Source organism: Ailuropoda melanoleuca, chromosome 14, assembly GCF_002007445.2.
Source record: "Ailuropoda melanoleuca isolate Jingjing chromosome 14, ASM200744v2, whole genome shotgun sequence".
NCBI classification, from domain to species: Eukaryota; Metazoa; Chordata; class Mammalia; order Carnivora; family Ursidae; genus Ailuropoda; species Ailuropoda melanoleuca.
In genome coordinates, this window is record NC_048231.1 from 55213026 (window position 1) to 55235262 (window position 22237).

The 22237-nt window shown below is 40.9% G+C and overlaps 1 protein-coding gene across 1 annotated transcript; it reads right to left on the bottom strand.

Annotated features, from left to right (window-relative positions):
* Positions 1-1313: 1313 nt before the first annotated feature.
* LOC100471142 (myosin regulatory light chain 12B) lies at positions 1314-18567 on the bottom strand. Its single transcript, XM_034642232.1, has 4 exons — positions 18418-18567; positions 6226-6424; positions 3256-3417; positions 1314-1807 (listed from the first exon to the last, which is right to left on the bottom strand). The coding sequence occupies exons 2-4, from the start codon at positions 6407-6409 to the stop codon at positions 1635-1637; spliced, it is 519 nt and encodes a 172-aa protein (XP_034498123.1). The 5' UTR covers positions 6410-6424; positions 18418-18567; the 3' UTR covers positions 1314-1634.
* Positions 18568-22237: the final 3670 nt, after the last annotated feature.

Consider the following 22237-nt stretch of genomic DNA (forward strand, 5'->3'; position numbering starts at 1 on the left):
ATAAAAGTGAGAGCTCTCATGAAGTCCGAGCACTCTACTAGACCATCTTTTGTTTTAAAGATGACGAAAAGGAAGCCCAGAAAAATTGAGCGGCAATACATGACCAGGGTTTGCCTACCACACCAAGCTCTAAGGGACAGATATTAAATGGTATGAAGATGCATTCATCTGAAGCAGATAAAATACCAGTACAACAATTTTAAGAGAGGGAATAGATGTTGAACAAGATTAGGAAAATTTTAGATTTTTTTCCTTTTTCAGGTTTTTCTCTCCTACTTTGCATATTGCCTGGCCTTGAGGGTTTTAAATGAGCTCTGTTTTCTAGCCCTTGCTATAGTCTACAGCCTATACACCACACGAACTACCTTCAAACATAATCTTGCTTAAAATCATTTGTCTTCTATTTTTTAATGGGATACTTTCCTGAAATTCTGTTCAAATAATCAATTTCCATGAATTATTTTAAATTTCAATGGCTACAAAATTATGTTAGAGGGTAATGGAAATGTCTTGACCTTTTGGGCATTTGGGGCTTGTTGCAGAGAGAGCACAGGGTTCCAGGACTATAAGCTCTGGAGTTAGGCGCCCCAGGTTGCAATCCCACCTCTCACTTACTCTACTGACTCAATCACTCAACTCTGCAGAGCTCAGTTCCCTCACCTGAAACAAAGGCTAATAAAAATCTATCTCACGGGGCGCCTGGGTGGCACAGTGGTTAAGCGTCTGCCTTCGGCTCAGGGCGTGATCCCGGCGTTATGGGATCGAGCCCCACATCAGGCTCCTCTGCTAGGAGCCTGCTTCTTCCTCTCCCACTCCCCCTGCTTGTGTTCCCTCTCTCGCTGGCTGTCTCTGTCTCTGTCAAATAAATAAATAAAATCTTAAAAAAAAAAAATCTATCTCACAAGGTCGTTGAGAAGATTCAGTGAAAAATCACCTATGTGCAGTGCTTTACATACAGTAAATGTTTGTAATAACTATTCTTTTCTTCAGAATTTTGCCTCATTTTCTTAGGCTCTAAGATCTATAAAATGTTAAATGTTTTCTAAGATATATCCTATATTTATCATTCAATAGTTTAAACATCTGACTTACTAAACGCATGAAAAAAATCAAAGGCAATAAGTAGTTTTAACTGCATAATGATGTTAATTTGTACTTAGAAGTTCTGAAGAACACTGTCCCACATAAGTGAAAATTCAGCTTTACCATGAAATTTGAATTATGTGAAGTTGAAAATCTGAAAAAAAAGACTACCCCCAACTACCACTTATTTGTTTAACTTTCCATTATATTCCATTTGAGTCAGCATAATCTTTATTTCAAAATAGTGTTTTTATTATATAAAAATGTAAAAATCCAGCAAAACCAGAAATACCGGATATATTTTCCTGGGCTTTCACATTGTTGATTTTTATTCGCAATCTCTTTTTCAGCACAATTTACAACCTCAACCCCATTTGCAGTTTGATTATACAAGTGCTAAGTGGCAGAAAGGTCTAGAATAAATACATCAAAAAAAGACGCCAAGCTGTGAAACTAAGTTGCATGCAACAGGTCTATGAGGGTGGGGGAAAGTGCCTGGGAAATAAAACAGAGTAAGACAAAGCAATTGGAAGGTTTTAGCTAAAGTTCTTTCAGTCATCTTTGTCTTTTGCTCCATGTTTAAGGATGCGCGTGAACTCAATATAATTGAAATTTCCCTTTTTGTCAATAGGCGCTTCTCTGTACAGCTCATCCACTTCCTCGTCTGTAAACCGATCTCCCATGGTTGTCAGCAGCTCTCTCAGGTAATCTTCCTGGATGGTGCCTGGAAGGCATTAGAGAGAAGGGAGTCACGAATACTTCCTGGCACTTTAATGGTTTATTTCTAAACTAGGCCAGTGTTAAAAAATATTTCTGAATATCCACACTTCCGTGAACAAAATAAATTAGTGAACTAAGGCAAATTGTAAATTTATCATTATGTTTGCCTATTACTTTTTTTTTTTTTTAAGATTTTATTTATTTATTTGAGAGAGAGAGAGAACAAGTCAGGGGAGGGGCAGAGAAGCAGACTTCCCGCTGAACAGGGAGCCCCATGTGGGAATTGATCCCAGCACCTTGGGATCATGACCTGAGCCAAAGGCTGATGCTTAACCGACTGAGCCACCCAGGTGCCCTGCCTGTTACTTTTAGAGTTCTTTCATTCTAGAATTTTTTTTTTTTTTTAAAGATTTTATTTATTTGACAGAGATAGAGACAGCCAGCAAGAGAGGAACACAAGCAGGGTGAGTGGGAGAGGAAGAAGCAGGCTCATCAGAGGAGCCTGACGTGGGGCTCGATCCCACAACGCCGGGATCATGCCCTGAGCCAAAGGCAGACGCTTAACCGCTGTGCCACCCAGGCGCCCCTCATTCTAGAATTTTTTTTTAAGATTTTATTTATTTATTTGAGAGAGAGAGAGTGAGCAGGGGAGGGGCAGAGGGAGAGGGAGCGAATCTCAAGCAGACTCTGCACTGAGCTGGAGCCCGACACAGGGCTCGAACTCATGACCCTGAGATCATGACCTGAGCTGAAACCAAGAGTCGGATGCTTAACCAACTGAGCCACCGAGGTGCCCCTAGAGTTCTTTCATTGTAAAAGCTCAGTTAATAGATTATAATGCTTACAAAATTAATTTGAAGCAAGTGTTTTCTAGAGGAGGAAAAAAACCCCTCTGTATTTCAGAGATATAAAGAAAAAAAAAGGGCAGCTGCCCAGAAAAAAGACCAAATGTGCACGAGGGATGGTGCAGTTGTGACAGGTAGGGACGGGAAGCAGGAAGGTGCAAGGCGTATGTGAGGAAGTGCCGGTCGAGGAGGAGTGCATTAAGAGAGAAGGAAAGGGGAAATGAGAGGAGTAAGAAATGTGAATACTTAGGCTTTACACGCCTTAAAATGAGGGGAAAAAAAAGATTTTAACTGTTCAAGTTAATTATACTTTTTGGTGAGAGTCACTTGAAGAAGTAGTTTTCATTGTCTAAAAAAATACTATTTAACAGACAATTCTCCATTTGGCTTTCAGGAAGCTTCCAACCAAATTCAAAGATTAGCACCACAAACTAGGCAGCTTTATGACCCATATACCTGTGACCTCCCCATTCTCGGTCATATCATCCTATTATAAATGATAGTTTATTCATTTTTTTTAAAGTTACATTTTACTCATCTTCTTCATTTCCTAAAAAGTGTTTCACACAGTCTGGAATGAGGGTGGGCATGAACAAAGGGCACTCACCAGTTGCTTCTTCATCAAAGCAAGCAAAAGCGTTTCTGATGACATCTTCCGGATCTGTGCCATTTAACTTCTCACCAAACATCGTGAGGAACATGGTGAAATTTATGGGCCCGGGAGCCTCATTCATCATGGCCTCAAGGTATGCATCAGTTGGATTCTTCCCTGTAAGATTTCACATTTTAACATTTAAGGACAAAGAACTAATTTCAACACATAATTAATTTGTTATTGTTATGCTCCCTAGTATATTTTTAAGGTACATCATCACATGGAACTATTTTTTCAATTAACTTGCATTAAGAACATGTTTAAAAGATAATTTTTGACAATGTAAAAAATCTTTATCATTATAAAAATGTATTGTGGGCGTAGGCTGAATGTTTTTCATTCACTGATACTTTCTGCAACCTTTCCTTCACTATTTTCATTAAAAACAAGCACCTGAGGGGTGCCTGGAGCCGCTTAGTCAGTTAAGTGTCTGCCTTTGCTCAGGTCATCATCTCGGGGGCCTGGGACCAAGCCCCACGTTGGGCTCCCTGCTCAGTGGAGAGCCTGCTTCTCCCTCTCCTTCTGCCTCTCTCCCCCAGCTCATGCTCTCTCTCTCACTCTTTCTCTCTCAAATAAATAAATAAATAAATAAAATCTTAAAAAACAAAACAAAACAAAAAAAACGGGCACTTGAAACCATGAACCAGGCAAGGCCACATTTTTGCATCTTGAAATGTTAACAATGCTAAAGGCCCATCAGGGCATTTCAATGCCAGTTGTTTAAAAAATTAAAATATTCGTATTTCCAATTGTGGCACAGTTGCCCATGAATTGGTATGTTTCAAAAATTTTATTAAATAAGTTGGTCATTTAAGATAAAACTATTAGGTTGGTTTAGAACTGAGAGCTCATTTCGAACAATGTTATCTATTATTCAGCCGCAAGACATAGGAGCAAATGCGGTTTACTCATATGGCAAAACTAGTTTAGTATTGCTCATAATGGGAAATCTTAATCTCAGTTTAAACTAGGAACACTTCTCCCTGTGGAGGGAGATTCCTCAGGAGACCATCCCCTGGAACGGACAGTCATGGCGGGAATAACAAAGCACTCCTCTTCGTCCAGGCATTTGTGAGGCTCCCATGATAGGAAAAGTAGCCCTGAACGAACGGTCTAAATAGTGAGTTTGAATCCCAGTTCTGCCACTGACTGTGTGACCTGAGAAAATGTGGCAGCTATCTAGGGTTTACTTTTTTTATTTTTAAATCTGTAAAATGGACTGGTTAAACTCAGTATCTGAAAAGTTCCTTCCAACATTAAGTTTGTAATGATTCTCCATGAAGAGTATCTTAAGTTAGATATTCATATCTAAGGAAGCAGTTGAATAATACATCCAACTAAGTGCCAAAGACAGTCAAATCTAGATTTATGTTTCATATGTAGTTTTCATCCTGGGAATTTGAGTGAACTTTAAATGCCAAGCTGGCACCCGTCTTACTGTGTATTACCTGTCTTACTCATTATACCTATTCAACGTAACAATACAAAAATTAGACCAAAATTCATTTCAAGATTCACTGAATAAGTGAAAGGAGCTAAAAAAGATCTACTTTTCTACCTTCAAATTTAATCCAACTCTCTTGCCACCATTATTTTGGGAAAAAAGTCTAACCCAAAGGTGTCAAGAAAACATGGGTACAAGAAAGACACAGGGATTTAAAATGGATTGGTTTAGGTTAAGCAACTATGGACCCATTTAAGGCATCCGATATAATTTATTGATTTGAAAGGTAAATAAATACGTATCATTAAAAGCACGGGTTCCCCAAAATGAAAGGCCCCAAAGTGGGCCCCTTATTCTACCATCCCTCATTCATCCAATAAAAATTAACCGAGGATCTACTATGAGCAGGGTATAGGCTGAAGGGTTCAATCTTTTTTTTTTTTTTTTTAAAGATTTTACTTATTTATTTGAGAGAGAGAAAGAGAGAGAACATGAGCATGGATGGGGAAGAGGGAGAAGCAAGCTCCCTGCTGAGCAGAGAACTGATGCAGGGCTCGATCCCAGGAGCTGGGATCATGACCTGAGCCAAAGGCAGACGATTAACTGACTGAGCCACCCAGGTGTCAAGTGTTCAATCTTTGTAATACAACTAAGTCCTTCAATTTTTCTCCAACAGCTTTCTTCAGTAGTGACCCACCCAAAAGAGTACACTTAGTTATTGTGAGTGTGAAGAACACTGGGACCCAACCTACCTCCAAGTCAATAACTTAGTTCAGTATCCTGATCCTACTCTCACTCTGAATAAAGAAAATATTGCAAAATGTTAACAACTGGTCCATAGGGAAAATATCTATGCGTGTTCATCATACTGTTCTTTCAACTTTTTGCAGGCTTAAAATTTTTCAAAGTAATATATTAGAAAAAAAATTGTGTTCCGGTTACTAAGAGGAAAAGAATAACAAACCTCTCTCTTTGCCCTCTGGCCCATGAACTGCCCTTTCTGGCTAATAGTCAAGCACAAGAAAACTCTAGAGAGCAGAGCCTAACTGTAGGCCATTCCTGACCTACACCCCTTCCCTGCCCAGTCTACAGAGAACTCCTAGACTTGCTGTTCCCAACTGTCAACTCACTGCTGACTTGGGGCAGAACGTGGAGGACCTTCCCTCTCATCTTTTTTAAGATCACAACAAACAACAACAAAATCATACAAGGAATAATAAATTAACACCCATATAACCAAAGGGACAAAGGGGCAGTTTCTGTTTGCTTTGAATCTTGTATCTTTATATTTTCTTTACCTTAATTATAAAAAAAATTATAAATAAAATCCTCTTATGACTGGCCAACCCCATATGGCACTTCCCACCCAGACATATCTCACTAGGCCTTTGAGATAAGGAGAGAAATGCTTACACATCACATAAACCACTGAATAATTATTTTGGAGAGGTGGGCATATTAAGAATATAAAAGCCTACCTAGAGAAGCAAGCATATCATGCAGATCCTCCTTGTCAATGAAACCATCTCTGTTCTGATCAATCATGTTGAAGGCCTCTTTGAACTCCTGAATCTGCGACTGGTCAAACATGGCGAACACGTTGGATGTTGCGCGCTGGGGGCGCTTCTTGGTGGTCTTGGTCTTTGCCTTTTTGCTCGACATGGTGGCTGTTTAATTCTAGAGTTAAAAAGAAAAAACATAAACCAAAAAACAATGCATAAAACATAAAACAAAACAAAAAATGAACCTGTAACACCTAAAGTCAATGAAAAGAAATATCTTAATGTAGAATTATTACTTCGATTGTGTAGGAATAAATAGACATTTCAACTTTATTTCCAATGTGACAATTAAATGGTTAGGAAAAAGCAGTTTTGAAAAATTTAAGAAACAGAATAGAAATCATTATATAGCTTGCCTCCAAATTTCATAAGACTCATTTTTAAGTGGAAATTAAGACAGACTCCAAAGTTGACATTTCATCTTACTTTTTACAAGAATCATCCCATTGGATCCTCCTAACAATCCAATGCAGTAGGTGCTCTTTTCACTCCATTTTATTACCAATATTGCATAACCTCTAAGCCTTGGTTTTTCAAAACACAGTATGAAAACCAGGGAAGCTCACACAATCCTCGGTTTTACAGCAAAACACAGCCTCTGTTTCAATGCAAGTGAGACTTATATGAGACAACATTCACAAAGGAACTAGTATAGTCACTGTATGGTACATGTTCAAAAGGCTCTCTCATCTTAAAAAAAATTATCAAAACCTACTTTTCTTTTTTTTAAAGTAATCTCTATGCCCAACATGGGGCTCGAACTCACATGGGGCTTGAACTCAGGACCCCGAGATCGAGTCATATGCTCTACCAACCAAGTCAGTCAAGCACCCCAAAACCTACTCTTTAATCTTGCATCCCTCTAGCTTCATCCCCATTTCCCCTTTCCTTTGACAAAACTTTTAGAATAGCAGTCTGATACTCAACTGTCTCCATTTTCTCATCTTTCCAATCACTCCTCAATTCTCTATAATATGGCTTCAATGGTAGCCTCCAAAACTCTACTGAAAGCCACCAATAATTTAGATGTCAAGTAGCCTGAGTGGCTCAGTCAGTTAAGCGTCCTACTCTTGATCTCAGCTCAGATCTTGATCTAAGGGTTGTGAGTTCAAGCCCCATGCTGGGCTCCACACTGGGCATGGAGCCTACTTAAAAAAAAAAAAAGAAAGTAAATGTCAAAGAGAATGAACACATTTCATTCCATTTTTTATTTGCAGTTTTAAATAAACACAACGCAAAAAATGCTATCAGCTTTGGAATTAGAAAGTCCTGAGTTCAAATCTCAGCTCCACCATTACTAGCTACATATAACCTTGGAAAACACAGAGAGACCTGAGCAATTTTTCGGTCCAATGTCTTATTCAATCTTCACAACTGCCCTATGAGATAGATATTATCTACGTTAAAATATAAAATCAATGGCCCCGTGTAGTAAACAATTTTGCCCAAAGAGAGGCTTGGTCTTTTTCCTCTGCTTCTGGGAGGTAATCTCTAAGCCTGTGGAATGTCCTGACTGATATATGGGGTCTTGGGTCACATCAGACAATCTAACAATGTAACTTATTGTGGGGGTTATGGGTCATGTGTTACCAGTTTGACCTCTCAAGGGTGTAGAGACTGAGATCAGCCATAGAGCAGCTGACAGTATCTACATGATGAAGCTCCAATAAAAACTATGGCTATCAAGGATCAAGTGAGCTTTCCTAGTTGGCAATACTCCATGCCTACTGTCACATCTTGTTGCCAGGAGGAGTCAACACTGTCCATGGAAGACAACAACTGGAGCTCTGCATCTGGGACCCTCCTGGACTCTGCACCAGACATCTCTTTCCTTGGCTGATTTTAATCTGAATCCTTTTACTGCAATAAACCATAACCAAGGGTGTAACAGCTTTCAATGAGTTCTGTGAATCCTAGCAAAATTATCAAACCTGAGGGTTGTCTTGGGGAACCAAACTTGCGATTGGTATCAGAAATGAGGGTGGTTTTGGGGACTGTTGCTTTAACTCTGCAGCCCCATAGTATGAAAGAAGAGGACCAGCTGGCGCAGCAGCTGACCAAGGCAATTTTGGACTTTGGTTGTTGGGACTTTTAGTCTTGACCTTTTTTCTTTTTTTTTTTAATTAAGATTTTATTTATTTACTTGACAGAGAGAGGGAGAGAGCACAAGCAGGAGGAGCGGCAGGCAGAAGGAGGAGAAGCAGACTCCCTGCTGAGCACAGAGCCCGACGTGGGGTCGAATCAGGACGGGAGCCAAAGGGAGCCACTTAACCAACTGAATCATCTGAACTCTACACCCTAAGTGGGGCTGTAACTCACAACCCTGAGATCAAGAGTTGCATGGTCTACCAACTGATCCAGCCAGGCAGGCCTAGTCTTGGAATTTTAATCTACATTGTTTACTTCTCTTTCTTCAATTCAGAAAAATACACCCTGGGGTCTTCTGAAGCTTGGCTTAGTGGTGCAGGTTTGAAGTATACCCACCTTAGAGTTGTTACTCCTTCTCTACCCCATATAAATGTTAACTTTCTCCTCTATCCTGTAACTTAGCTTATTTGAGTTTAGTTATATTGAGGGTTAAATAAGAGACAGAATGTGGTCCACCAGAAAGGCACTTGTCTACACTTTAATTCTTCTTCATATTCCAAAACTGTTGATTAAAATTTTTTCATGCTAAAAATTCTGATTCTGGGGCGCCTGGGTGGCTCAGTCGTTAAGTGTCTGCCTTTAGCTCAGGGCATGATCCCAGCGTTCTGGGATCGAGCCCCAAATCAGGCTCCTCTGCTGGGAGCCTGTTTCTTCCTCTCCACTCCCCCTGCTCGTGTTCTCTCTCTTGCTGGGTGTATCTCTCTGTCAAATAAATAAATAAAATCTTAAAAAAAAAATTCTATTTCTTCGAGATATAATATGTACAAAAGATAGTAAATCTGAAGGCAACAACTAGTTCTCTCAGTATCTACAAATTATGTTTGTGATAGAGTCCTTTAGAAAAACCTCCCAGAGTAAAGTTTTATTTATAAAAAATAATCAACTGTGTCATGCTAACCCTATAGCTACCCCAAAAGTCTACTGTATTTAAACATTTCTGAAGCTTGTTTGGGGATCTCCAAGAAGTTGATGCCAAGATGGGATTAAACATGCAAAGATTTTTATTAGGGGCCATGCCCGTGAGAGAACGGGGAGGTAACCGATAAGGCCAGAAATGACACTAGGAGGCCAGAAATGCCACTAAGACAAGTCTGACCTCATGAGTGAAGGCAACAGGGAAGGAAGGCGAAAAACAATCAAGGGCAATTCATAAATGGCCCTAATCAAAACAAGTTACAGAACAGATAATAGGCTCAATGTAATAACACCATAATTTCTTCCCAAAAAAGGAATTTTTCCCCTGTACTTCACCTTAAAACTGTACACATTTATAATATATGTCTATGGCACCTATACACTACAAACATACACACGTAAAATACGAGCTGATAATAAAATATGAGCTGAAAGTGAGGCAAATTGTAGCAAAACAATCAATCTGAAAAGAACTCTACCCCCAAAAGAAACTGCCATCCTCTTTCTCCTTTCCTTCTGAGGTAAGTATCTTGGCTTTCTCTATTTTCTCACTTCCCACTCACTTTTAACCCACCACAATCTGGTTTTTTTCCTCTTCTGCAACTGCTTTCAAACTACCAAATCCAGTCTAACTCCTTGGGATCACTCTGCTGTATTTAACACCATTTTATCCCTCTTTTCTTCAGAGCCTCAACAACTCTTGGCTTTAGTGAACAGTAACCGTAGAAATGAACTGTCCAAAATGGAAAGAAGAGTGCAAGGTTCCCAACCTTGAAGACCTTCCACTCTAACAAGGGAGACTCCTTTTTTTTTAACATTTTATTTTTTTGAGAGAGTGGGAGTGAGAGAGAGTGCAGAAGTGGGACCAGGGGCGGGGGTGGTGGTGGAGGAGAAGCAGAGGGAGAGAGAAGCAGACTCCCCCTGAGCAGGGAGCCGATATGGGGCTCAATCTCAGGACTCCAGAATCATGACCCGAGCTGAAGGCAGACGCTTAACCGACTGAGCCACCCAGGCACCCCGCAAGGGAGACTCCTAGTGATATTGGAAAGGTTGGTTTATGTAAAATGCTACACTTGACTTGTGGATACCAATTGAATCTTCTCTCAGTTCTATTTCTATGATTGGTCCTCCTCCATTTTCTTGTTAGGCTTTTATCGTCTCATCTAAATATTCATGTTTTCCAATATTCTAGCAGTCCATGGCTTATTAATTCTTTCCATTCCGCTTTCCTTGGATAATCTCATCCACTCTCATTGGTCTGACAACACTGATGACTCCCAAGTCTGTATCTCCAGGCCTGACCTTTCCCCTGGGCTGCAGACTCTCTAATACCCAATCGCTTGTGAAAGGCACCCATTTGAACACCCCACAGACACTCATAATCAATGTGTTGAAAACTGAATTCATTATTTTCCCATTTCTAAATTTCTTTAGCTTTCTGTCTTCTCTCAGTTAATGACTAATTTACCTATTCATCAAGCCGGAAACCTAGTTGTCCCCAACTCATCCCTCTCCCTGGAGAATCAGGCCCTGCCTCTTGAATATTTCTCAGACTTGCTCATCTTTCTCATTCCTCTCCCACCACCTGAAACTGGGCCTTCAGTATTTCTGTGTAGAATATTTCTATTTCAACTAACCTATCTTCTTGCTTTTTCGTCCCTCTAAGCTGCCCTTTGTGTTCCAGCCAGTGGTGTCTAACACATGAATATGACCTTACCTTTCCCTTAAAAATCTTCGTTGGCTCTCCACTGCATATAGTACAAAGTACAAGTTCTTACGCATGGTATACAAGGTGCTCCTTTCCATATACTAGAATGACCTTTCCAGCCTTATCTCTAGCCATTCTTTGTACTTCTCCTTCAGCACCACCAAACTGCTTGGCTGTGTCCATGGCACCATGCAGTTTCTTACTTCATGTACTTTTGTTCTTGCTATTTTTCCAGCCCCAAATGCTTTAAGACCAGAGAGAAAATGAAAGGTCTACTCAACTTATGGCTCCACTACCATTTACTGAGTGACTCATGTGCTGGGCACATTATGTGCATTAAACTTATCATATCCGCTTTACAAATATGAAGAAACTAAAGATCAAAGCTATTTAATAACTTTCCCAAGGTCACCTAGTGGCAGAGCTGGGATACGAACCCCATTTATTAAAGGTTATTTCTACCTTTGTATTTTTTACTTTGTACTAAATGTTCTTCTAGTCATTTTACCACAAAATTTTTAAAAACCTTTCAATACTACCAACATAATCCAACACTGATTTTTTTAAAAAAGATTTTATTTATTTATTTGAGAGAGTGTGTGTGCAAGAAAGTGGGGGGGGCGTATAGGGAGAGGGAGAGAGAGAACCTCAAGCATACTCCCCGCTGAGCAGAGAGCTCCATGTGGGACTCAATCTCACCACGCTGAGATCATGACCTGAGCCGAAATCAAGACTCAGTTGCTTAACTCACTGAGTCACCCAGGCACCCCCTCCCCCACTGATTTCTGAGCAGTGACTTTCCTCTGAATTCAAATTCTCGAGTTTTCAAATAAATTCAGACTATACTGGGGAAACCAATGTACAGAGTAGAACTGCATAGTGGAATGGATGGTGTAATGTAGGTTTATTTAAGTGACAATATTTCCTACCAGTCGTGGCCTTGGTTTGACATCATAAAGGCTTGAAACCTTTACCTTGGACTGCCAAACTAATGTTTAACCTATACATGTTAAAGAGAAAACAATAATCAAACTCCATCCTTAACTATAATTACAGAAAAAAATCCATATAAACCAGCGTATAATGTAATGAAGAAACCTCAATAGCAGTAAAAACTTCTCACTTCCTCTTCAGAATTTTTATTTCATTATTTTTATGAATTTCTCATATAGAGTGAACTAAATGTTATATGTACTGTTCACAGAGTTTACAAGAAGGGCAGGGATTATGGGAATCCGGTACATGTGGTTGTGGTGTCAACATATTTAGATAATAATCTACATGTCTGCAAAACACCTGCAATACTGATGTGTAAATCAAAACATGGGCACGATAATCACTAATAAGCAGAAATTGCTTGTGAACTTCATCCAGCCTATATGCCTTTATTGGCTTGTATTGGGCATATTCTGCCAGCTGCCTACGACTTCGACATTCCTTTAAGGCTTCTTCCTTTAAGTGTCTTAAGTCGGTTGCTGTCACCATGTAGTAAGTAAACATGTCTCTCACAGCAGTTAACCTTCTGGTCTCAATCTGGGCTGCACATTAGAATCATCTTGGAAGTTTAAAAAAAAAACTGATGCCTGGGACGCCTGGGTAGCGCAGTTGTTAGGCATCTGCCTTTGGCTCAGGGCGTGATCCCGGCGTTCCAGGATCGAGCCCCACATCGGGCTCCTCCGCTGGGAGCCTGCTTCTTCCTCTCCCACTCCCCCTGCTGTGTTCCCTCTCTCGCTAGCTATCTCTGTCAAATAAATTTTAAAAAATCTTAAAAAAAAAACAACAACTGATGCCTAGGTCCTAGTCTGGTCTAACTGAAACTGAATGATGATGGGTAGGGCCCAGCAACTTCTATTTTAAAAAGTGCATCAGGTGATTTCATGCATGAGGGATGCGAACCAAAATTAACTATTTAGAAGGCACTATTTATGCACTGAGTTCCCTTCAGTTTTTAAAATTTGGTCATTATGTTTTAATGGAGATGCCAGAGACCTGGATACTAATTCCAGTTCTGTCATACACAAGTTACATGACCTTGGGTCATTTTAGCTTTCCTGGGCCTCACGGTCCTCCTCTGTAAAATAGAATAAGTGGATCAGAAGTCACAAACTGGCAGCTACCAAACTATATGCAGTCTGCAGGGAGGTTCATTTAATTCTCCCAGGGAAGATCTTTTAAAATGCCTTTTTAAGTAACTGAATTAGTTTGCCAACATTTAAAAAAACTGAATAGTTACTTTAATAAAAACAAATTCCAGACCTCTTGAAAAACTGTATGATAAGGAATCACTTGACCAGCATTCCCAAGTTCCTGTAGATAATGAGTATTCACTGAGCAAGTCCCACTACTCCCTACAGCTTCCTGTCACAGCTGGAATTTGTTTATGTGACTGAGAGCCTCTGAGAGCTCTGAACTTGTTCTTTGGCTTCTGAGAGCATCTGAATTTGTTCCCTGGCTACAGTGGTAGCCAAACTCTAAGATGGCCAATATTTCTCCTGCCCTTGCGCAATCCCATCCAACAGTGAAAAGGGTTGACCTGTGTAGGGAGGTAAAATAATTTTCCTCTACCCTTCTGAGTTCTTGGCTGACCCCTCTGTAATTATAGATTCACAAGAAAAAAACAAGTTTATTAACATGTATTCATGGGAGATACCCGGGGAAAAGCCAACTCAGAAAGGTAACTTAGAATTCAGCTTAAATATCATCTCCAGCTAAAGACAAAGAAGGAAGGTATGTGTGAGGGGAAGAGGCTAATTGCGGAAGTTGCACGGTAAACAGGGTAAGGCTTGTCATGTAGACTGAAGTCAGGGCTTTCTCCACTGTTAAGAGTCTAAGGTTGTCTCCAGAGAGTAATCTTTGTTATTCCCGGTACAGAGGGGAGGAAGGGTACTTTTTTAAATTTATATCCTGCTTTTAGGCAAACAGGACGACAGATAACTTTTCTTGTGTCTGCTTCTTCAATTGCCTTCAGCTCAAAATCATCTTTATGCCAAAGTAGCATATTTTGGAGTGGCATATTCTGCTCCTCTTCATAACCAATAGGTTATTGCAAAAATGATGGTGTGTCCTTGTAATAGACACTGCAGCTTCTGCCTTGCTCTTCCTCAGACCACTCAATCTGAGGCAAGGCAGCACCAGGACACGAGGGCCCTACACAGCCCCATAGAAAGGTCCATGTGGCAGGGAACAGAAGCCTCCTGCCAAGAGTCAACACCAATCTGCCAGCCACGTGAGTCAGCCATCTTGGAGGATGATCTTCCTTCAAAAGATTGCAAACCCACCTGACACCGGGACTGCAACCTCATGAGACTCAAAACCACTAGACACAAAACCAAGCTGCCTTGGAATTCGAGACCCTCAGAAACTGTTTACTGTTTTTTTTAAGGTGCTGAATTTGGCGTAACTGGTTATATAGTACTAGAAAACTGGTAAAGCCACTTTGTTTCTTTGGTCTCTTTAATATTAAAATAGGACAATGCTTTTATTTCAGAATTATGGCCACAGTCAAGTTTGTATTGGATAGGGAATTTTTGATTCCAGGTTAGAAAATTTTAATTCCTTCTTTTCAATTTCTCCACGTTCTGTGGGCTCTTTTTTCTTTTTAAAAAATACTTTGTTATTTTATTTTTTAAAGTAATCTCTACACCCAATGTGGGGCTCAAACCTACAATCCCGAGATCAAGATTTGCACACTTTACCAACTGAGCCACCCAAGCACCCCTTTTTCTTGCCATTTAAAAAATATTTTTCTAGTAATTTAACCATATCATCTAGGTTTTTAAATGTTAGCCCACAGTTACTCATAATACTATTTTAATTACTTTTTAAAAAGTTTATTTATTTTTAAAGTTTATTCATTCCCCAACGTGGGGCTCAAACTCATGACCTGAGATCAACAGTGGCATGCTCTGACTGAGCCAGTCAGGCACCCCTTCTGTGGGTGCCTCTTTGAACTGCAACAGAGTCACCACTTCCTCAACATTCCCATCAACACTGTCCTATTCTTCTGATTCCTATGCTGATTTGCTAATTCATCTTGCTACCTAATTGGAGTTTTTTCCAAAGCTCTATCCTTGAAGTATTGTGCTTTTCTCAGGTACTGGTCGAAAAACCAGGAGCATAAAGCTACCTCTCAAAAATGAGGTAACTGGGGAGGGAAGAGGACCTGGTTTTGTGAGCAAAAAGATGATGATGAAGAGTTCAAGTTTTAGCCAAGCTCCAGTAGAATGGTAGTGGAGAGGCCCAGGGGCAGGATGCTTAGGGGGTCTCCTTTAGCCAGGCCAATTTGTAAGCAGAAGCACAAGTGAGGCCTAACAGTAAATGAATGGAAAAAGCAGAAAGCAGTTCTGCTAAAAGCTAAGGTCAATTCTGATTAAATTCTCATGCTCTCCATGGCCTATCAGAATCTTTAGAAATTTCTCATGGATTCATGGTCATTATTGTAGTCAAGACTAATGTTAGTGCTAATTAGGAGGATCAAATGACTGGATACATGACCAACAGTCTGAAAACAGCCATTATAAGAAGAATTTAGTATATAATCAAGCTAAAACAGCCCACAAAATTAACCTCATATACTTAATGACATATCATTGTTTTTATGCTGCATATTTAGGACAATATGTAATCAGTTCTATGAATTATTACATCTATTATTTCTTTTACAGAGCCAAATACAATTTTTACAGCTTTCCCCTTAGTACCAGCTAAGCTTTCCCCATAGCATACATATTTTAATATTTACCACATACATTATAATGCTGTCATTTTTAAATTATGAGTTTTATGATCATCCCAGCTGGCAGTAAACTTTCCATCCCCTGAACTCCCATATCATTTTGTTTTATTGCAGTGAAATTTATATATGGTGAAATGTACAGATCTTAAAAATGAGTTTTTGTAAATGTGAACTCCCATGTAACCACCATCCCAATCAAGTTAACATCACTCCAGAAAGTTCCTTCCAAGTCAGTGACCCTCTCCCATAGGCAATCATTGCATAGATTACTATAAATCAGAAATTTATTAAATTAACTACAAGTTAGTTTGGTCTGTGACATTCTAATAAATGGAATTATACAGTGTATATTCCAAATGCCTGACTTCTCTCACTTGATATAGTATTTTTGAGATTCATTTATCTCGTTGCATTTATCATTGGTTTATTTTTATACCGCCCAGTAATATTCTCTTGCCATGCCATATACTTATACATTTTTGTGGCAATTTAGCCTTTTCACCTTGGATCATATGGTATTGTAGAGTGCCCTCCTCTGGGCAGGTGCTCCATAAATATTAGTATAGCAATACATACATATGCTTCCTTCCTAACACAAATAGAATTACATATACATACATAATGTAGATCCTAGATCTGACCCCCAAAATAAATCTTTTCTCTACAGTCTACCCATGGTTCAGCATTAACTCTACTAGACTCTTCCCCAAGAGATCCTCAACGAAACTTATCAGTTAAGCCCTGTTCCATATCTGGAAGAAACAATGCTGATAACAGACAATAACTGAGTGCTAAATATGTGCTAACCACTGGTCTAAGCATTTCACATGTATTAACATATTTAATCCTCAAAATTTATGATATAGGTGCTGTTATCTCCATTTCTCAGATGACAAAATTAGGACAAAGAGAATAAACAATTTGCCTACAGTCACATAGCTAGAAAATGGTTGAGTTTAAATTCAGTATCTGTACTCAGGAAGGCTAGCTCCAGAGCTTGTACCACTGGCCCCTAATATCCTATATATAGATGGCTGAAATTCTCTATCATGAAAACATGGATAGCTAGTTGGGGGTACCAAGCAATGTCACCACACAGCTAAATGCAGAAAAAGGAAGATACCAAAGCTTCTGGCCATGAAAATCACCCCCAGATACCTGATGACTTTGAATCCTAGAAGAGAGGGACAACCAGCCCCATTTACGGGCTCTTTTCTTTGCAAATCCCACAACCCTCATCCGGGGATCTATCCTTCAGAAGTTTCAGTTTTTCTGTCGAAACTCAGTCTCATTAAAGCATAAATGAATATCAAGCCAGCCATTAAAAAGTTGTTTCATTCAAGAGAGCCTGAACAAACAAAAAGCTGTGCACTTAGTTATGAGGTCCAGCGGGGTCCACCTAATGCTCACAGAGAAAATGGATGGCACATGTAAATCCTTCAAGTGACCTTGGGCAAATTACCTCACTTCGCTGGGTTTCAGTTTCCTCAATTATTAAATGAAAGATAATCTATAAAACAGACAATCTATTTCACAAGATAATCTATAAGGTTCTTTTGAATTCTAAAATGCTATGATTCTTTTCTTACCAAAAGACCATTCTAAATCCATCTTAAACAAAGGCTGCCAAACTAATCCTCTAAACACCCCCTTTCTTCATGTTATTCCCTTTCCAAAATGACTGCCTAATGTCTCTTACATAATCTTTTATTTCTCGGTCAAGTTTTCAAGACATCCATAAAAAGGCCTCATTTATTTATCTACCTTTATATCCAACTATTATTCAGTATAGTTCTTGTTCCATAGGCTGGTCTCCCCATCGTCTCCTTTCACACAACACGATTCCCACCTTTCCAGCTTTTAGTCTTGTTACCTCCTACCACAGATCCTGCCAGAAACACTTAAGTTCTACCTCCTAGGGCTGAATCCAAGGTCTTCAAATGAGGTCATGATTCTTTGTCCAGGAGATCTTTCTTGACTTTTTATTATTCTTCCTTTTCTTAAAACAACACGAATGAACTCAATCTTTACAAGATGCAAGACACAATGAAAGTTACAACTCCTATGGAAATCATTACATTTTAGCCTGTACCAACCATAGGTTCTCTAATAGAGTCCTCCGACACTTCATCTAAGGCAAGAAGCAAGCACCAGTAGACTCCTACCCACCAAAGCACCTCGCACCGTGTGGGGGCACAGAGCAGGTGCTCAACACCCTAATCGGCCCACTGGGCCCGTGAGGGCCAGGCGCTGGCGGCGGGGCCTCTGGACGGTCTGAGGCACCAGGTGGGTGAAGTCACCCGAGTGACGCAGGGCCGGTCTATCCGCTGCTGGGGACCCAGCCACCTCTTCCAACAGGGCGTCTCCCCAGCCCGGCTTCACCCGTCCTGGCGCTGCCCGGCCTCTCAACTTCCAGGCCCAGGTCCGGCCACTGCCAGGTCTCCTTGCCCACCCTCCTCGCCCAACCTGACAGATCGCGCAGCCCCCGGCCCCCGGCGCCCCGGGCCCCTGGGGCGGGGTTCGGCGGCGGGCGCGAGGCCGGAAGGGAGGAGGGACGGGAGCGGCCCGAGGGGTGTCGTGCGCGGGGGCGAGTGCCACTCACCGCCGCCAGACACCAGAACCCGGGCTGCCCTGCGCGAGACGACGAGCGACGGCGACGACGGCTGGGCTGTGGCGCGACAGTGGCGGCGGCCGGCACTTCCTGCCTCGAGAGGTGGACCGGAAAGCGCACCGGAAGGCAAGGCTGGATCCAACTCGGGACGGGGGGATGCGGGAGGGGTTCTCGCTCAAGACCGAGCGAATCCCGCTGTGTCGGCCGCGGAGCCGAGCTGGGACCGACGAACACAGCCTGGGCTTTAGTTGTTTTCTGTGGCCTGTGGGATCTGCTGCCGCATTCCCTCCTGCATGCGGCTGTAGTCCCGCGGCCCGCCCTCCTCCCCCGCCTGCCGCGGCGGGTTCCCGCGGCCCTTCCGCATTCCTCGGCCGCCGAGCGTCGGGCCGAGCCTGGAATTTGACCAGGTGGGGCAGGGCGGGGCGCGCCGCGATACCTCGGGATTTGGGGGTCCCCGGCGCCAGAAGGCGCCCACCCTGGACTCTCAGAGTTAGCACGGGAAAGGTCAACTCCATTTGAACTCGAGGTAAAACAAGTAATTGTTTAGGGTGCGTCCCACGTAGTACTACGGAAGGTAAGAGGGCGGCGGCCGGGCGGACCCTGCCTGCCGGAAAACCGTTTCTTTTTCAGCTGAGCTCCCGCGGGAGTTTTATCATTTGCCCTCAAATTATAAGGTTTACGGCCTTACAGAACACTGCTAGCCTATGACCGCTTCACTTCTAACCACAAGAAAGTTTCATTCAAAATACTTGCTGTCCTTGGGGTCAATAGATGACAGAATTGCGCACACACAAACCTGCAAGCGCTCACACATTATAAAATGCTCCTCTTCAAAGCAGGAAACCACGAAGCTACGTTATTCAGGTTTTGTTCTAGATAGTGTTTGTGCCTGTAATCTTCAGTTCCCTCACTTGGCATAATATAGGTGAATAGCACTGTTTCTGAGTAACGGAGGGTAAGTCAACTCAGTACCAAACCTTTATCGGACACTTGTGATTATAAGTGTGACAGAAATTGGGGAGAGGAATAAAAATGCCTTTTATATTCTAGGAATTTTTGATTAGAAATTTCTAGATGGTAGAAGCCATGTGTTCAGTATTCTATAGCAGTTCTTAAACAGCAGCACTGTAAGCAAAACCTGGAGGGCTTTGTGAGAGATTCTTGGGCCCCAACCCCAGATATTTAGATTCAGTAGGTTGAGGGTGGGGCGTTAATTTGCATTTCTGATGAGCACTCGGGGGATGCCGATGCTGTGGTCCTCATCTGAGTAACACTGTCCAAGGTTCAGATCATTACAGAATGCATTTTCTCATAATTGCTTTGAAGAGTAATTTCTGAAAAGTCACACCTGGTTCTAAAGTATTTACTCTTTCCTTTGGCTGCAGTCTGCTCTTTGGTCTAATAGTGTAATTTTTTTATTCCACTCAAAATCAAAAGATTTTGGCTTCCTTAGGTCTATGTCATAGAGCTCTTCAAAAGGTCTGTTACCATCCCATAAGCCCTCACCTTGGCCACCTTAATTAAGATCATAACTGAGGGACCTTGATCTCCATATTTGTTTATAGAACTGTGCTTTCCAATACAGCAGTCATTAACCATATGTGGCTATTCAAATTGAAATTAAAAACTCAGTTCCTCAGTTATATTAGACACATTTTAAGTGCTCAATAGCCACATGTGGCTAGTGGAAAGCAGAGAGCATTTCTATCACCGCAAAGTTCTACTGGAGAGCCCTGTTCAGAAAAATAATTCTAGGGTGTATTGTTCTCGAGATTCAAAAGAAAAACTTAGTATTAAAGAAAAGCCAAATATCTAAATATCTAAGCACTTGGGTAGTGGCTAATTAAAGCATATCCTTGTCAAAGATAATTTTGGTCATTAAAAAGAATGGTTAAAAATAAAAATGGTGGCTATACCAAAACATGAAAAGTTAAGATGTATATTCATTACAACTATAAAATGTATGTGGATCAATAAGAGACATTATGACACTACTTGAGTAGGGAGATAGAATCTAGGATAAAGCACACAGAGACTTGGACGTTCAAGAGCAAGTGGAAATGGGAGAAGGATTGGGAAAACTGGGCATTTCTTCCATATGGGATTAGTTCCGGCAATGCCTTCAAGGACAATAAAAAGCCAAGTTTCAGGGAAATCAAGAAATTGTACACTTAAGGAAGACCTATAAAGACAAAAAAGTCTACATATTGGATCTACCCAGGAAGTCTAAAGTAAATTATTTGATCATCTAGTCAGTACCAGGAAACTAATAGGCTTTTTAATGTACTCTCTTTCGATTCTGATTACAACCATTTAATACAATAAAATTCTAGTTTAGCTAATTCACTATCAAACTATGGACCTTTCTCCTAACCTCAGCCTCTTATTTCCAACTATCATTAAACTCCCATCACCTACCCTTCCCTCTTTGCAGAGGGAGAAGTATCCATTTTTATTTCTCTAAGGATAATCCTACAACATGTGATCTAGGTTCTATCCGTTCCTGTCTCCTAGATATGATTTCATTTTATGTCACTGATTGTTTCCTCTAGTTTGTCTTTTTCCCCCTCTGTCTACAAACAGGCTTGAATCTCTAAAGATGAGCCCTTTGATCTTGCCTTCTCTTCAGGTTTCTCTTCATTGCCAAGCTTCAGACCCTTCACTGGTAAACAGAACAACTTTTTGAATACATACTGTGTGCCAAACCGTTTAGCTTTAGTGTTTCTAATTTTCACAACACACTTGGAGGTTATTATCCCTGTTGTATAGGTGATGAAACTGAAGAGCGACTTTCCCAAGGATACAAAGCCAGCCAAGTAACGGGTGGCATTCACTCAATCAAGTCTGGCCCCATATTGCTTAGTCACAAGAAGTACTGATTTATATATTAATAGATTATGTTCCTATTATGAACCAATAGCATTACTTCCATTTTACAAATGAATAGGGGTCCAGGGAATTTGTTTATTTAAGGTTATGAAGCCATGTAGCAAAAATGGGATTAAAATGCAGATTGGCTTGATCCCTAAACCTAGGCCCTGTACACCATTTCATGCTGCACTACGGATCCTGCATTCAAAACTCTACCTAGGGGCGCCTGGGTGGCTCAGATGGTTAAGTGTCTGCCTTCGGCTCAGGTCATGATCTCAGGGTCCTGGGATTGAGCCCCGCATTGGGGGAGACTGTTTCTCCCTCTCCCTCTGCCCCTCCCCTGCTTGTGCCCTCCCTCTCTCTCAGATAAATAAAGTCTTTTAAAAAAAAACAACCAACCTCTACCTAATAGATGTAGCAAAGGTGACCAATGACTTGTCAAATCTAGTGCCCCATTTAAACTTTACTATACTCAGCTTTTCTATGATTTAACACTATTGACTAACCTGCTCACTCTTGAAACTATTCACTTGATTTCCACAATACTGTTTTTGTGGTTCTAGCTCTTCAAGCCCTTTTATCATCTTCTGATCCTTCTTACAACTTTTCTGCACGTCCCTAATCTAGGTGTTCGCCTCTTGTCCTTTCTCTCTTCATACTTATAGGAAATGGTTGTCTTTCCTTTTCAGAATATGATTTTACTAGTCTCATATAGTTTGGCTTTCCTCTCTTTTCCACACAATAGCACTCATCAATTCCTGCTCTTGAATCATAGGCTCCTTGATCAAGTAAAATTTGGACCCTGGAGTCCAGTGATAACAGAATCATAAGCAGGTGGATAAGGATACCACCCTACTTAGTAGGTTGGTTTCATGAGAACTTTTGAAATGTAGGCCTGTCTTCATGGAGACTGGTTTTTCAGCCAACTCTACTGTTGGAG

Coding starts and splice junctions, on each gene's coding strand:
- LOC100471142 (XM_034642232.1), bottom strand. CDS start 6,409: ATGTCGAGCAAAAAGGCAAAGACCAAGACCACCAAGAAGCGCCCCCAG. Junction 3,418..6,225: donor TGATATGCTTGCTTCTCTAG/GTAGGCTTTTAT, acceptor GAAATCTTACAG/GGAAGAATCCAACTGATGCA. Junction 1,808..3,255: donor CTTTGATGAAGAAGCAACTG/GTGAGTGCCCTT, acceptor AATGCCTTCCAG/GCACCATCCAGGAAGATTAC.